This window comes from Megalobrama amblycephala, linkage group LG13 (assembly GCF_018812025.1).
Source record: "Megalobrama amblycephala isolate DHTTF-2021 linkage group LG13, ASM1881202v1, whole genome shotgun sequence".
In the NCBI taxonomy this organism is placed as follows: Eukaryota; Metazoa; Chordata; class Actinopteri; order Cypriniformes; family Xenocyprididae; genus Megalobrama; species Megalobrama amblycephala.
Window position 1 is genome coordinate 32,374,615 of NC_063056.1, and position 17,333 is coordinate 32,391,947.

General features: G+C 35.9%; 2 protein-coding genes across 4 annotated transcripts; one reads left to right on the plus strand and one right to left on the minus strand.

Moving 5' to 3' along the window:
- Window positions 1–8,555: 8,555 nt before the first annotated feature.
- On the plus strand, window positions 8,556–11,709 carry zmp:0000000930 (telethonin). 3 transcript variants are annotated; one of them, XR_007179127.1, is made up of 3 exons: window positions 8,556–8,872; window positions 10,016–10,471; window positions 11,602–11,709. XR_007179127.1 is itself a non-coding variant. In XM_048153634.1 (2 exons), exons 1-2 carry the CDS (start codon window positions 8,736–8,738, stop codon window positions 10,416–10,418), a joined length of 540 nt encoding a protein of 179 aa, XP_048009591.1. In that variant the 5' UTR covers window positions 8,556–8,735; the 3' UTR covers window positions 10,419–10,799. The 3 variants fall into 3 exon arrangements, 1 of the variants encoding a protein (XP_048009591.1); XR_007179126.1 differs by having other exon boundaries at window positions 8,558–8,872; window positions 11,605–11,709; XM_048153634.1 differs by lacking the exon at window positions 11,602–11,709 and having other exon boundaries at window positions 10,016–10,799.
- A 3-nt stretch (window positions 11,710–11,712) lies between these two features.
- ccdc127a (coiled-coil domain containing 127a) lies at window positions 11,713–16,497 on the minus strand. Its single transcript, XM_048153633.1, has 3 exons — window positions 16,384–16,497; window positions 16,045–16,168; window positions 11,713–12,814 (listed from the first exon to the last, which is right to left on the minus strand). Exons 1-3 carry the CDS (start codon window positions 16,465–16,467, stop codon window positions 12,123–12,125), a joined length of 900 nt encoding a protein of 299 aa, XP_048009590.1. The 5' UTR covers window positions 16,468–16,497; the 3' UTR covers window positions 11,713–12,122.
- Between the last annotated feature and the right edge of the window lie 836 nt (window positions 16,498–17,333).

Below are 17,333 nucleotides of genomic sequence, written 5' to 3' on the forward strand. Positions count from 1 at the left end.
ACAAGAATTAATAGGAATTATTAGGAAATGTTCTGAATCAATGTTTGGCAGGAATATGATTATGGCAATGTCCCTGGATCACTATTGATCAGCCCAAAAACAAACTTGGTCACACCTCATGAATTGGGTCACTGAGCAAATCCCTGGCATTAATACAGCACTGAAAATTATTTACATATACTTTGGTTGTTGAGCACAGGGAAGTGAATCACATGGCTGTTCCCATCAATGATTAAAATCATGATGAAGTAAAATCTTGCCAAATGAGGAACAGAAACTATTTCAGCTCTGGTTATTTCAGTAAATAACTATTCAGTGCTTATTTTGTTGTTTATTTTAGACTTTACTGATTGGTCAAAGTAATACAGAACAGGTGATTTAAATTCTCTTAGTCTACAGTCTTTTTAAGACCAGAATAATGCATGTAAGTCTGTAAGCACTGAAACACTCATGCCAAACATTCCAGCAATAAACTAGAAATGTTGTATACTGTGCACAATATGCACATTTTCTGTATCAATAAAATGGCATTTATACAACCAGAATAAAATTATAAACACTATAGCTGTGTCCCAAATCGCATACCGAGTAGGTACTACATTTGATATAGTATGTTCTATATAGCATGCATGTGTTTGTATTGTGAATGCAATTTGGACATACTACATCAGCCATGTTGTCATTGTCATGTGACCTACGGCATCAGTTACATTGCTTCACTGTCATTCATGGCTGCGTCCGAAAGCTTAAAGGGTTAGTTCACCCAAAAATGAAATTTCTGTCATTAAGTAGTCACCCTCATGTCGTTCCAAACCTGTAAGACCTTTGCTTGTCTTCAGAAAACAAATTAAGATATTTTTGATGAAATCCGAGGGTATCTGATCCACACATAGGGAGCAAAGACATTGCACCTTTTAAGGTCCAGAAAGTTACTAAAGACATCGTTAAAACAGCTCTGCAACGAAAATAACGTAGCAGTATGATGGGACAGACGAATTTGTTGAATAAACACGTTATTTTTGTTTTGTTTTTGCGCACAAAAAGTATTCGCGTCGCTTCATAATATTAAGTATGAACCACTGTAGTCACATCAACGGTGTCTTTATTACCTTTCTGGACCTTAAAAGGTGCAATGTCGTTGCTCCCTATGTGTGGATCAGATACTTTTGGATTTCATCAAAAATATCTTAATTTGTGTTCTGAAGACAAACAACGGTCTTACGGGTTTGGGACGACATGAGGGTGAGTAATTAATGACAGAAATTTCATTTTTGGGTGAACTAACCCTTTAAAAGTTAAAACGTTTTCCACTTTTTTTTTATGTGAAATTACTATTTAAGTAATTATTCACTTAGCTTTCACCAAGTCTCTCTCTATTTTGCTTTGGATCATTAAACCATTACACTGCCTCAGAAATCTGTCCAAAATCAGTTTCTCGAGGTGCCTTCGTGAACAATCACTGCCTGCAAAGAGCCTTTGCCTCATGGGATAGTTACTGTAAGTGTCCTTTAGAAGTTGTTATCAGGGTACGTTTCACCTGCTGTATTATAAATACTGCAAATTCTTCTTTTTTTCAACTACTATGTAGTAGAGAAGTAGGCATATTCGGAGATGGGCTATGTTTGGCAATGCGTGTAATATCAATGCTGAATATCAGCTGTGAACAGCCAAAACATCTCCTCCTTGACACATTTAGTCGGATTACCAAAAGTGAAGAAATTATGCAAACTTTATTACAATATCTGACTGTAGCAAACTAATTTCTCTTTGTCATGAACATAAAAACTTTACTATAGCATACTATGTGTACTGTTTCTGTACAGTTTTTTAATAATAAGCAGCATATACTGCGCAGTATGCAGTAAACAGTATTCCCTTCCAGTACTTACAGTATCTTGTCTGTTGTTACGTCAGCACAGCTGCTTCCGCTTTAATAATAAACACAACTATTATGACAGCAAATTCATGAGTTATTGTAACTCTAGTGCGCATACTGTCAAAACGACACCTTTAACATTCTTAATTTTCACGCAAACAAACTGCAAGACAAACCAGCTCAAAACTTGCAAACAGACCAGATCAGGTAGTGCCTCAAAGCCTAGTGTGCTAGACTGCATGTTTGGGCATAACAGACACCCCAATATTTGAACGCAACAATAATGACATAAAATCTACAGTAGGTGTGGAACAATAGGTTTCGAGAGGAGGTAATAAACTCACCTCACTGTTGACTGTACTCATGTCTGGAGTCTGTGTGCTGCGGATCCGCAGCAGTGATTATTATCACACGCGCATCTGATAACGAAAATGCTGAAGATTCCTGGATTATGGACAATTATTCAGTCTGGTTTACATCCCAGCTCATTCACCTCGATCATGAAGAGATGTCATGTTCCACAAGGGTGCGTGTGTATTTGTGGGAAGTTATCGGACGTGTTAAAGGGTTCGGCCACTTCCTGTTTTCTCCTCCCACTGAAAAACGTTAACTCTTTCATTCACAGATGAGCCTTGGACTATTCCTAAATTGTGCATGGACTATAAAAAGTTAAATAAATATATCATTTTAATTTATACTTTTATTACAACTGCAGTTTATTTATAAATATTATTATATATTTAATAATTTGAAGCACATAATGTATTATTAATAAGTCCTCAAATTATTAAATATATAATAATATTTAATTTATATATATATATATATATATATATATATGAGAGAGTTTAGAATACTTAATTGCTACAATTATGTTTATATTAAATATATAGCCTACATACTTATAGCAATGTAGTATTATAAACTATCTCTCTGTCTGTCTCTCTCTCTCTCTCTATATATGCATATATATAATTAAATATTATTATACATTTAATCATTTGAAGCACTTATTAATAATACATTATGTGCTTCACAACAGAGAGAGAGAGAGAGAGAGAGAGAGAGAGAGAGAGAGAGAGTTTATAATACTACATTGCTACAAGTATGTATATATTTAATATATATATGTATATACACTCTAAAAAATGCAGCAATTGGGTTGTTTTAACCCAGCGGTAGGGTTAAATGTTTGCCCAACCTGCTGGTTAGTTTTATTTAACTCAACTATTGTTTAAAAATTACTGTATTGCGTAATTAAAATTAACCCAATGTATGTTGGAAATGAACATTTATTAATGTTCAATGAATAATTATTAAACAATAAACATTTATTAAATTTCTTATTAATAAATTTATATTAATAAACTATTAAACTATTAAATTTATATTAATAAAATATTAAAGCTTATTAATAAACATTCACCTTTTGTCTATTATTGTTGCTTCTAATTGCATCTGGTTTTTAATTTCCCAACTATTTTGGGTTCATTTTAAGCTAGCCATATAGCAATTTTTAAACAATAGTTGGTTTAAATAAAACTACCCAGCAGGTTGGGCAAACATTTAACCCAACCGCTGGGTTAAAACAACCCAATCGCTGGGTTAAAACAACCCAATCGCTGGGTTTGTCCATTTTCAACCCAACTTGGGTTGTTTTTAACCCAGCATTTTTTTAGAGTGTATATAATAGTATACTCTAAAAAATGCTTGGTTAAAAACAACCCATGTTGGGTTGAAAATAGACAACCCAGGGGTTGGGTTAAATGTTTGTCCAACCTGCTGGGTAGTTTTATTTAACTTAACTATTGTTTAAAAAATACTGTATTTCTTGCTTAAAATGAACCTAAATTATTACCTAATAATTAATTATTATTACCTAAATTAAATTAAATTGTTTATTAATAAATGTTCACCTTTTGATTATTATTGTTGCCTCTAGTAATTTTTAATTTCCAATCTATTTTGAGTTTATTTTAAGCTAGCCATTAGTAATTTTTAAACAACAGTTGGGTTAAATAAAACATTTAACCCAACTGCTGGGTTAAAACAACCCAATCACCCATTTTCAACCCAACTTGGGTTGTTTTTAACTCAGCATTTTTTTGAGTGTAGTAACAATAAAATATATTGTATATAAATGATAAAATATTGTCTGACAGTATAGCTGCTGGTGTTTGATTTATCATCTTTTTTACTTTTATCAAACTGAATTTGAAACATAACAGGAATGTAATGATTCACTTCAAATCATCTTTACAATGAGAAGTCTGGGCATAGATTCATGTAGAATGCAGCTTTGGTATCATGTCTTGCTGTCTTTTATTGTTGTGTAGGGTCTTATGGAACTTGTATGGATAGTTAGGTGTCAAACTGGTGTATGTTGGCCCTCCCCATGCTCCCATTCATGAATTTGCAATAGAACCCAAATATATGTCAATGAGAGAGTCTCACACATTTACTGCTTTCATTTTGTATTTTGCATGTGCTTTTACTGAGTTCTTTTGGCTTTTGGTTCTTTTATCTTTATTAAATAACCCAAAGTTAAACTTTTAATAGTTTTAGTTCATATAATGTATAATCTAATATATTCATTTTACTGTCATAATAAACAACTGTGTGCAGCAGCATCCTCTAGTGTCAAAATCAAATGACTACTCAGAGGACAAACTGTTCTGGTGTAAAGTTACCTAAATATTACAACCTCAACATGTTCAAACTCTGACATAAGAAAGCTCTTTTTAGGCGTTTCCTCCTCGTACGCTTTCAGTGAAGCAGATAGATGACTAATAACAAGAAAAATGCTCACACGTGACATCATTGGTGACATAATGTAGTTCCACTGGATCGTGGGTCATGGGATTGGCATTCATATATCCATTCCGTTCCATTACAACCAACACTTACCCTCAGTTCTCAAACATAAAATGGGGTCTCAAAATTATGAGATATCATGACTTTTCTCTTATGTGCCCTTTTATGAGAGAAAAACATTTATATGCTTTATAAAAGCCTATGACCTGTGTGAGTGTCTTTGTTTCGAGAGGCATTTCTCATCCATCAAGCTGTGCAGGTATTGCGGCTGCAGTTGCCACAGGGTCTCGTTACAGGGGGCTGTCGCTGCATCAAGCATTCAGGGCAGGCGAGTGCTTTGGCTTGGCTCAGGCCACAGAAACCTGATGCTGCACCTTGCGTTCAATGCATCGCTGGGATTTCTCGGCAAACTGTCAACATTCCGATCCAGGCTTTAAAAGGATGTTGGCATCATTGCGGTCCTGCATCTAATTGCCTGATACCTCTGTCAAGTTCAGGGAGGAACCAGCTGAAATGTGGTCTCAATGCTCTTTGAAGCCATGTGACTAACTCTGGGTGTGGTGCTTTAGTAATTATTTTTCTATATCAGTAATTTCATTGAATAGAGAATACATCCAATTTAAACTCTCTTCTTTGTCCTGTAGGCCGTGGTATGTCAGCAGCTAAACCACCTGAACACTTATACAGCTCTGTAAAATTAGCGGTTTCTCTGGATTTACTATTTATATGTATGTGTTTGATTAAAATTAACATTTTTGTTTTATTCTATAAAATACTGACTACATTTCTTCTAGATTTCAAATAAAAATTTTGCCATTTAGAGCATTTTTTTTTTACAGAAAAGAACTGGTCAAAAAAAGATGCCATGTTTTTAGACCTTGAATAATGCAAAGAAAACAAGTTTAAATCAAGTAAAATAAGTAAAAAAAAAAAAATGTAAACAACACGATACTAATGTTTTAGCTTCAGAAGAGCTCAGAAATCAATATTTGGTGGAATAACCCTGGTTTCCAATCACAGCTTTCATGCTTTGAGTGATGTAAAGTATTTGAGTAAATGTAATTAGTTACTGTACTTAAAGTCCCCCTGAAACCAAAATTCTAATATTTTTTAGCTGTTAGAATATGTTAGCCTTAAAGGGATAGTTCACCCAAAAATAAAAATTTGATGTTTATCTGCTTACCCCCAGCGCATCCAAGATGTAGGTGACTTTGTTTCTTCAGTAGAACACAAATGATGATTTTTAACTCCAACCGTTGCCGTCTGTCAGCCGTATAATGTGGGTCAATGGGAACTTCTTTTATAAGAGTACAAAAAAAAACATGCACAGACAAATCCAAATTAAACCCTGCAGCTCGTGACGACACTTTGATGTCCTAAGACACGAAACGATCAGTTTGTGCGAGAAACCGAATAGTATTTATATAATTTTTTACTATGTCCAACTGCGTTCGGCACTCGGTTAATGAGGTCTGATCGCGCTCTGACAATGGAAGTAATGTGTAGCACTCATTGAGGTATATGCGTGAGACATCACTTCCGTTGTCAGAGCGCGATCAGACCTCACTAAACGAGTGCTGAACGCAGTTGGAAATAGTGGTGTATTAGAGGTAAAAAATGATATAAATACTGTTCGGTTTCTCGCACAAACCGATCGTTTCGTGTCTTAGGACATCAATGTGTAGTCACGAGCCGCAGGGTTTAACTTGGATTTGTCTAAGTAAGTTTTATTTACTCTTATAAAAGAAGTTCCCATTGACCCACATTATACGGCTGACAGACGGCAACGGTTGGAGTTAAAAATCATCATTTGTGTTCTACTGAAGAAACAAAGTCACCTACATCTTGGATGCGCTGGGGGTAAGCAGATAAACATAACATTTTCATTTTTGGGTGAACTATCCCTTTAAAGTTACGAATAAGCTAATGTGTTCCAAAACAATAATAAATGGTTAGAGATTATGAGGAAAATTGGGTTTTACAAGCTTTAACGGCTCTGGCCAAACTGTGGTCTAGGTGAAACACTATTGACTATTTTGAAAAAGGGGAGGGATTTCTAGATATATCCCTGTCTTCCTGTTTCATTGGAAATTACGTCAACACATGAATAAAGCTACGCGTTCCAAGGCACTTCAGTGGACCTTTAAGTATCTGAGTATGAAAGATATTAACAACTTTTACTCTCTACTTGACTACATTTTTGAATAAGTACTCTTTACTCCAATACATTTGGATGAGTAATGCAATTACTTGTTACATTTTGCATGGCACCTAACTTTTTCTGAAGCAATTTATTTCTGCTACAAAAGAAGTAATATCTCCATCTACAGGGCATTGAAGGTACTGCATCATGTGTGTTCTGCCCTTACTCACTCAAACTTGTCAACAAGGCTACTTTACATGAATGTGACCTTGATTTATTGCATATTTTGAGGTGTTCAGTTTTATTTTGATTTTAGAAAATAAACATGTTGCTCTCCTCACAAATCAACTGTTTCTTGTTTTCACTGGCATGACTCTTGTTGAGGACTAGTGCATCTTTGAGCCTACATCCAGTATGAGTAAAATACTTAAGTACTATTGAAATACTTTAAGGCCTGGTTTCACAGACAGGGCTTAGATTAAGCCAGGATTAGGCCTTGGTTCAATTAGGACATTTAAGTAGCTATGCCTTAGAAAAAGAAATATTACTGGTGTGCATCTTGAGACAAAACAATAGCACTGACATATTTGAAGATACATCAACATACAGTTAAAACAGCTCAAACATGCATTTTAGTCTGGGTCTAGGCTTAAGCCTTGTCTGTGAAACCGTGGGTTCAAGCAGCTTTGCTTTTGATGGCTTGTGACCTTCAAATTCCAGATGTTTTCAGTAGGGTTCAGGACTGGAGATTGGGCTGGCCATGACAGGGTCTTGATCTGGTGGTCCTCCATCCACACCTTGATTGGCCTTGTTTTGTCCTGCGGGAAAAACCAATCCTTCGAGCTGGGGAGCATTGTCAGAGCAGAAGGAGGCAAGTTTTCTTCCAGGATAACCTTGTGTGTGGCTTGGCGTCCTTCACACAGACAGATCTGCCTGATTTTGATCTTCTCTGGCAAGTCCAGTTTTCAGCTTTGCCGAACCCCTGGTTCTCTAATGGTTAGACAGAGACCTTGAGAGGCCTACAACTCACACTGTGGGTTGTTATCAGTAAGGTTTTAAACACCTATAACAGGTTGATGCATGTTGAAGCCAAATTTAACACAGTCCCGCAGGAATCCTCAAGTCTAAAGAGAGGCCTCTTTCATCAGTAACTCGAGAAAGGATTGTTCACACTGCTGAGCGATGGACTACATCTCACCTACGACACAAGAATCTAGCAGACTGGTGTGCGGATGACATGCTGCTCTGAATGCCACAGTGTGAGATAATAATGCCGTGCGGCTTTGGCACAGGTGCTGACAACCGAGACAGACAACAAGGACCCTCTGACATGAGATGAGTGTCCGAAATATCTGCACCTTGTTCTATTTTTACTTTTTCAGAACATCAGGGATGCTTTGTTTTGATTTTTAAAGGTTATTTTGCTTTTACCTGTACACTATACCACATATATACTGAATATTTCATACTGCATTTAGCTTTTAAAAAGCAACTTTGGCACCAACATTCATTACCTTGTTTTTGGTGCATGGTACCATGGTACCAGCTAACATCTAGTTTTGTTGCTATCAGCAATAACCATAATGATTTGACGCACATACAACAGGAAATCTGAGCTCAGATAGGCCATTTGGCACTGTTGACCTCCTGGTGGAGATGTGAGTCTTACATATCAGTTAAAGGGTCGTGGGATTAGTCATTTTCCCACCTCGTCAAACAACACCAATCTGAGTAGACTCCTGTGGGCATGATGGCAGGGTGTAAAAATAGTAACAAACCCTATTTATAAGACACAGAAACACTCAGGAGGGAAGCAGCAGCCATTATCAGAAGATCTGACTGATAACTTTCTTATCCAGCTTTAATTTGTCTTGTATTTGTTTTGACCGCTCACTGGAGGAGATGCATTGCCTGAGCAGGAAGCCCAGGTCATATCTGCTGAACTCCTACAGTGATTTCCAGGAGACTGATGAGATTGCCAGAGAATCGTATGAGGCCACCTGGTTAGACCTACTGATGGAGACGAGACCAGAATATAAGTATGCGTTTCTGTCTCTGACTCTGTGTTGAATTTGCAGATTTTTGGTGTGTTTTAAGGAATGCTTCACCCAAAAATTAATTTTTGATATTTACTTCCTCTTATTTTGTCCCAACCATGCATGCTGTTACAAGCAGTTAATAGTGATTAGGTCTGTCAAGCTCCAGGACAAATTCATCATTTAAAGAGTCCCTATCACTCATGCTATATATTCAAAGTTATATATTATATATATTCTGTGAGGAATGGATGAAAATTTAGTTGTTATTCATTGAATATTTTCCCTCTGCTGCATCACTCAGCTTGCACTCATTTCCTATCTGTTCCTCACAGAATGTTATTGTATAGCTTCAAAAGACTTTGAATATAGCACGTTGTATGGATTATGCACTTTCTAGTGCTTCATAAGGTTTTTTTTTTTGTTGTTTTTTTTTTTTGGTTTTTTTGGTGAATCATGACAGAATTTTCATTTTTGGGTAAACTATTTCTTTACTACACTCACTTTACCTCTGGTAAAATAATTAATAAACAAAACTATAACCTCTTATTTTGAATTCTTGAATTGATTATTGTATAATAACTATATATACACTACTGTTCAGTAGTGATTTTTTTTTTTTTTTAACATATATTTTGAAAGAATTCTCTTATGCTCACAAAGGTTGCATTTATTTGATCAAAGTATAAATAGTATGTTTTCTATTTGAATATATTTAAAAATGTAATTTATTCCTGTGATGGCAAAGTTGAATTTTTAGCATGATTACTCCAGTTTTCAGTCTTACATCCTTTAGAAATCATTCTAATATGCTGATTTGCTGCTTTTCAAGGTTCTTTGATGTATAGAAAGTTTAAAAGAACAGCATTTATTTGAAATTGAGATCTTTTGTAACATTATAAATGTATTTACTGTCATTTTTTTGCTCAATTTTATGCATCCTTGCTGAATGAAATGAATTTCTCTGCATACAAATCATAGTAACTCCAACCTTTTGAACAGTAGTGAATTTCTTTTTGTTTCTTCTGAGGAATTTTGTATGACTGTAAAGCGTTTGTGAAAAAATGTTGGTCATTGTTCAAAGAGTTTAAAATCTACAACAGAATTTAGGCCTACTTATTAACTTTCATAAGTTCTCCTTCACAGGATGACACTTGTTGAGAAGGACTCAGTAAGAAAAGAGAGCTACGAAAGTAAGCAGGTGGTTCATTTCAAAGTGCGACGATTTCCAAACCAGATGATTCGCATGGGGAGAGAGGGCGAGCCAATGTTGGAATATCGTTTACCTTACAGAAACATTCTCCCAATACCAATATTTGTGCCCAGAGACGCCACACAGCCGGACGTGACCCGCGAGCCCTCGCCTTCTAGAATAAAATCCGCCATGGACACTGAGACTAGTTTAAATGGAGTTTGCCTTCAAAAGAGAGAGGTCTCCTCCATTACCGAACATAAACCAATGGTAATCCAACCCAGGAGTCCAGACTTCAGAGCGTCCAGCCTCATCTCTCCACCACGAGACGCGCTCCGCTTCCAGCGACGAGAGTGATGAGCTGATGAAAGCTTTCTGCCATCATGGACATGGATACAATGACAAGTATGGTGGGTGACCTCAATCACACTCAAACTCCAAAGCCTTCAAACCCCATATGCTCACTATTCTTATTTACTCGAGAAACCTTGAGGAAGGAAGATACAAAGGCCACAAAAAGTACATTTTAAACATAAAATGTATGAGTATTAAGGCAATTGAATCATGTCTGTTTTATCATTTGAATCTTTTTATTGTGAAATGATTTGCCTTAGGTGTTTATTTATTTATAATAACACTTGTGTGATATGTAATGCAATATATTTCTTAAGCATCTAAAAGTTAAAGGGATAGTTCACCCTAAATTATCCCATGATTTACTCACCCTCAAGGCATCCTAGGTGTATATGACTATCTTCTTTCAGACGAACACAATCAGAGATATTTTTAAAAATATCCTGGATCTCCCAAGCTTCATAATGGTAGTGAATGGGGGTGTGTCTTTATAAAGTAAAATAATTAGCTTCCAGCAGACGGCTGTACACATCGATTTGCAGAAGAGTGACCTCTGACCCAACGCATGACACAATGTCGAATGCGGAAGCACGGAGGATAAAGCAAAACAAAACAAAGCACCGGTCACAAATTAATTTTTAAAGAGAAATGTTGGAGGATTTTAATATAAGAGAAGAGGAGCTTGAGTTTGTTGCCCAGCTATTTTTGTTTAAACTGCGAGATGCATCTAATCTTACACTACGTCTGGTGGAAGCTAGTTATTTTAGTTTATAAAGTTTTAAACATGTATATTTTTCTTACAAAAACCCATCGCTTCAGAAGGCCTTTATTAATCCCCTGGAGCCGTATGGATCATATTTATGATGCATTTTTGGGGGCTTCGAAACACGCCCCCCGTTCACTACCATTATGAGACTTGGGAGAGCCAGGATATTTTTAAATATATCTCCGATTGTGTTCGTCTGAAATAAGATAGTCATATACACCTCAAATGGCTTGAGGGTGAGTAAATCATGGGATAATTTTCATTTATGGGTGAACTAACCCTTTAAGCACTTCTTAAGCATCAAAGTTTAATTGTTAATATGCTAAATAGTTTTGCAAAAAAGGATAAACTGGGAAAACATTAGTGATCTTGATCCTGAATCAAATGTCTGATTATAAATGAGCTGTTGCTTTTTTTCAGCAGGTTTACAATGAACTGCAGGATAGACATCTCTGTTGGACAACCAACATCTATTCAAAACAGTTAGTAGTTCTTGGAAATAAATGCAATAAATAAATACTTTCTTCACTGTGCGTTTCATTCATATGTGTTTATGAAATATGTGTCGATCAAACTTTTCAGAAAACATATTTAATACACATATCAGTCACAGCATTTTTATTTTTTGTGGCACATATTATTTATGAACCATCTTTAGACTGAGAATGAATAAATCCTCTGAAGTTCATTAGCAGTGCAACAAATATGAAACCATTTTATTCTTCTGCATTCTACTTGATCAAAAAAAGGTGAAAGAAGAGAAAAATAGAGCAAAGAAAACAAACACAATTCATGTTTGGTATGATTGTCAAGGAGTCAAGGCTCAACGGGTTTCCTGAAAAAGTTTGGCATAAATTGCTGATAAAGTCTGATAAGCAAAGGAAAACATTTAGGGGAAACAAAATCTTTCTTGTTGATTTCATAAAGATCAACACTCTACATCAAGGTCTGCTGGAGTATGGCGATGCTCCTTTGAGTGTCTCCTCTGCCCTCTTGTGTTTCTGCAGAGTGACCTGCAGCTGCCAGTACCTGAGATACAGCCACATCAAATTCCCATTCTTGCGCTTATCCATGTTCAATAAATCTGCACAGTGTCTGTCGTTCTTAAAAATGTCCCTGAGATCGTCCTCTAGGTTCAGCTCGGCACCCACCGGGTTTTTAGCCACCTTCAGCAGCAGGTTCTTCTCCATCTCCAGACGATGTTCCCGTGGCAAGAGGATGCTGCAGAAAGCTTCCTGCCTCTCCACTAGCTGCACCTCCAGTTCCTGTAGTAGAGCCTGAGCCCTGCGCTGCCACTCCTCCTCTTGCTGCAGGGCTTTCCGCAGCGCCACCCCGGCCACTCCAGACTGCAGCAGGTGGTTCTTCTCCTCCTCCAGATCCCGCCGTTCCTGCTGAAGCTGCTTCCGTTCCTCCATGAGCTGTTGACTCTGAGAGATCAGGGCTTTCCTGTAGCCCTGCACACGCTGGCGTTCCTTCTCAAGCTCAATCTCCAGGTGTGCTGCTGTCCGCCGGTTTTCCGTCAGCGTCTCCCTGTACTTCAGCTCCAGGTCTCTGGTAATGACTGCCATGTCGCTGTCATACTTGTTCTTCATATCTTGGATCTGGCTCTGTGATTCTCGAGTCCATATCCAACCTAGGTGAAAATACACCCACAGAGATTTGAATTGAAATATCTCTTTTGTAAAAGTAACCAAATCAATTTAAAGGGATAGTTCACCCAAAAATGAAACCAACAGCTGATGAGCCCCACTGACTTCCGCAATATTTTTTTCCCCATACTATGGAAATCAATGTCTGTCAACTGTTTGGTTAACAACATTCTTCAAAATATATTCTTTTGTGTTTAGTAGAAGAAAGACAGCTTTGGAACAACTTGAGGGTGAGTAAATGATGACAGAATTCAAATTTTGAATTCTATCATTTTGATAAATACCTTAAAATAAAACACCACATAAAACGCTCTAAATCAAAAATCAACAACACATCACATACATCAGTATACATCAGTGTTGTTATTGTTAACTCAAAACTATTAAAAAAAAAAGAGTTAAATTGTTAATTAAAATAAAACTAAAATTTCTCCTTTTTGAATTTTTCATATATAAAATATGAATTTAATAAAATATACGGTCCCACTTTATATTAAGTGGCCTTAACTACTATGTACTTACATTTAAATTAATCATTTGATACAATGCACTTATTGTGTACATACATGTTTTTACATTGTACTTATATTTTAAAAACACCTGCATGTAATTACATCTGTAATTAATTTCTGTAATTACATTTATAATTACACTGTTGACCCATCTCTTACACCTTACCCCTACTCTTAAAGGATTAGTCCACTTTTAAATAAACTTTTCCTGATAATTTACTCACCCCCATGTCATCCAAGATGTTCATGTCTTTCTTTCTTCAGTCGAAAAGAAATTAAAGTTTTTGATGAAAACATTCCAGGATTATTCTCCTTATAGTAGACTTAAAGGGGCACCAAACAGTTGAAGGTCAAAATTAGTTTCACTGCAGCTCCAAATTGTTCTACACGATCCCAGATGAGAAATAAGGGTCTTATCTAGTGAAACCATCGCTCATTTTCTGAAAAAAATCGAAAATTATATAAGTTTTAACCAGAAATGCTCCTCTTGAACTAGCTCTCTTCTTCTTCTCCTCTATTTGAATTCTAGCAGTGTAGACGCTGCTAAGTGTATTACTGCCCTCCACAGGTCAAAGTTTGAACTAATTTTTATATGCGATATGCTAGTTCAATAGTATATAACAATTAGTTCAAACTTTGGCCTGTGGAGGGCAGTAATACACTTAGCAGCGTCTACACTGCTGGAATTCTAATAGAGGAAAAGAAGAAGAGAGCTAGTTCAAGATGAGCATTTAAGGTTAAAACTTTTATAATTTTCAATTTTTTTCAGAAAATGAGCGATGGTTTCACTAGATAAGACCCTTATTTCTCTTCTGGGATCGTGTTGAACAATTTGAAGCTGCAGTGAAACTACTACAACAACTGTTTGGTGCCCATTGAAGTCCACTATAATGTTTTCATCAAAAACTTTAATTTCTTTTCGACTGAAGAAAGAAAGACATGGACATCTTGGATGACATGGGGGTGAGTAAATTATCAGGAAAATTTATTTAAAAGTGGACTAATCCTTTAAACCTACCCATACTACCAAAGCTTTCCCTAACCTTACCCGTATCCCACCTCAATAGCAGCAAAAGTGTTTTCCAATTCAATATGAACCCAATAAGTACATTGTACTTACATCAAAAACTACATAGTAAAAGTACATAGTAGTTAAGGCCACTTAATATGAAGTGGGACCAAATATAGATTTATATGGTAACATTTTACAACAAGCTTCATTAGTTAAACATTAGTTCAATCATGACTCTCGAAGTGGATTAAATTCAACCAGCATTTATTGGCATGGGGTATGAAGTATACATGGCTTGATTTTGGCGTACGAGATCTGCTACGCTGCTGCTGTTGCTGCTGCTGCTGCTGTTGCTGCTGAGCAAATACCAATTGTTCAGCTTAGTCAAATAAAACAACAAGGAAGAGGCTGCTGCAAGAATGGTAGAACTCCCGTAGCAGATCTCTACAGGTGGCGCTGGGGAGGAGGAGGGATAACAGCGCTTCACATTGCGCAGCTTGTCGATCGCAGGCTAGGGTACGATATATATGGTTACGTGGATATGGAATTACTCCCGATTGGCTGATGCCATGGCGTAGAAAGAACCAATCAGCGCTCGGTTAGAGTTTCATGACTGAACTTTGTATTTAATGTATTAACTATCATGAACTAACCATGAGCAATACATTTGTTACTGTATTTACTAATCTTCGTTAACGTTAGTTAATGAAAATACAGTTGTTCATTGTTTGTTCATGATAGTACGCAGTGCATTAACTAATGTTAACAAGATTTTAATAATGTATTAGTAAATGTTGAAATTAACATTAACAAAGATTAATAAATGCTGTAGAGGCGCACTTCGTTATTAGTTCATGTTAACTAATGAACCTTATTGTACAGTGTCACCATTTATATTTTATAAATTATAAATAATAAAAATAAAATATAATTTCTTAAGAACAACAGACAGACATTTCTAATGTTTGAGTTATTTATATTTTATAAATATTAGCTAAAAACTCAAAAATTAGAAATGTTGCCTTGGCACCTAATTAAAATAAGTTGAGGTGCAAAAATTGCTAAAACTAAAATGAATAAAGCTGAATAGAAATCTTAAAAAAAAAAGACAAAAACACATGACAAAATTACTAAAACTTTAAAATAAAAAATAAATAAAAGCTAACTCAAAATATAAATTAAATAATATAGTAGTACATAAATAATACTAAAATAACTAACTCAAAATGAATGACACTATTGGATGAGAATTGAACTGAGCTGGACGACATCACTGTTTCCTGCAGAACTGCTTTATATAATTTAATAATTGATGATTATTATCACTGTAAAACTGCTTTGAAACAATCTGTATTGTATAAAGGTGACTTGACTTGAATGTGAAAGATAATCATCAATGTTTGGTATGTTTTCCAAAAATAGAAAGACTGTGGATTTTAAATTGCTAATTAAAAATCTGATACAACATAATAGTCAACATATAGGAGAAACACTAAAGAGGTTACTGTGTGAAAAGAAAAAAACTAATGTAGAAATGAATTGATGGGTTGTTTTTACAACCCCCTTATAAACCCAGATTTCATTACAGCCTATAAATTGGATTTTATAGTATAATGTAGTATAATTACACAATCATTCAAGACATTTGTGAGTGTGTATGACTTTGTAAAAGTATGTAAAGCATCCTTACGAAATGCTGCCAGCCCGATCATGGGCACCAGCAGGGCATAATTCCACCTGCTCCCGTCATCTCCAGCTGGCTCTGGTCTAATATTCCATCTAGGAGGATCATTCAGGTCGTTCATGGAGAAGCTCTGAGCAGAAAGTGAAGTAAGTGCTGTTTTGTCACAGTGTGTTTAGTGTATCTGACACACATCAAACCACTACACTGCAGCATAACAGAGAGTCATGGCACTAACGACCTGCACAACACAACACTGCAAGAGCTGATAAATGCATTTCTCCGACAGGGACACTGAAGCACACTTATTTAACAATAGATCCTTCTGAACATGCTTTCTTTGCTTACCTTGAACAATCTAAAGTGTTTTGCATAAAGTGCTTCCCGACAGCCTGGACGATTATGTAATATTCCATTAAAAACATCCAACATCCATTTATTATTTCATAGGGGAGTTGAAAATGTTTATTATTAAAATATACATATTAAACGCATCGTATACAATTAGAAGTAGTATTTAAACGAACTGAACAGTTATATACGTATTATTAAATGTTCATAGATCCATCTTTATTTGCAAAAAATACAGAAATACAAGTGCATTGGATTGTGAACACCCCCTAAACTACAGTGCCATGTTGGTATAGTCCGGAGAGCTGCGTATTTGAGATTGTAGATGTTCGCACCTGCGCAGGGGATGCGCAGAAGGGTTTGAAGTTTGACCTTACAAACCTCCTTTAATTACACTACTGAGATCTTTTAGTTGTAGCTGTTATGCGTAATAAAGTTTCATTTATTTATTTATTTATTTAAAAAATACTTCGATTTTTTGTGTTATTAACATAGTACATGTAACATTGGACATGTACAAATGTTTTTTTGTGGAAATGTGCAATGGTGTACTATGTAAATAAATGATGGTGAATTAAAATAACAATGGTGTTTTGATATTAAACAGGGTAATGGTAGCATGACTTATCATGTCACATAACTCTGAATGCCATTTCTGTCATAACAACTCATGGAGTGTTTAGCATGTTAAAGGGATAGTTCACCCAAAAATGAAAATTTGACGTTTATCTGCTTACCCCCAGGGCATCCAAGATGTAGGTGACTTTGTTTCTTCAGTAGAACACAAATGATGATTTTTAACTCCAACCGTTGTGGTCTGTTAGTCGTATAATGCATGTCAATGGGAACTCCATCTATAAGAGTAAAAAAAACCATGCACAGACAAATCCAAATTAAACCCTGCGGCTCGTGACTGTCCTAAGACACGAAACGATCGGTTTGTGCGA

What these genes read in the sequence shown, in the direction of transcription:
- ccdc127a (XM_048153633.1), bottom strand. Translation starts at nt 16,467, where the DNA reads ATGTTGGATGTTTTTAATGGAATATTACATAATCGTCCAGGCTGTCGG. An exon ending in AACACTTTAGATTGTTCAAG is followed by an intron (nt 16,169 to 16,383) that starts GTAAGCAAAGAA and finishes CTTTCTGCTCAG; the next exon opens with AGCTTCTCCATGAACGACCT. An exon ending in GATCGGGCTGGCAGCATTTC is followed by an intron (nt 12,815 to 16,044) that starts GTAAGGATGCTT and finishes ATTTTCACCTAG; the next exon opens with GTTGGATATGGACTCGAGAA.
- zmp:0000000930 (XM_048153634.1), top strand. Translation starts at nt 8,736, where the DNA reads ATGCATTGCCTGAGCAGGAAGCCCAGGTCATATCTGCTGAACTCCTAC. An exon ending in GAGACGAGACCAGAATATAA is followed by an intron (nt 8,873 to 10,015) that starts GTATGCGTTTCT and finishes TCTCCTTCACAG; the next exon opens with GATGACACTTGTTGAGAAGG.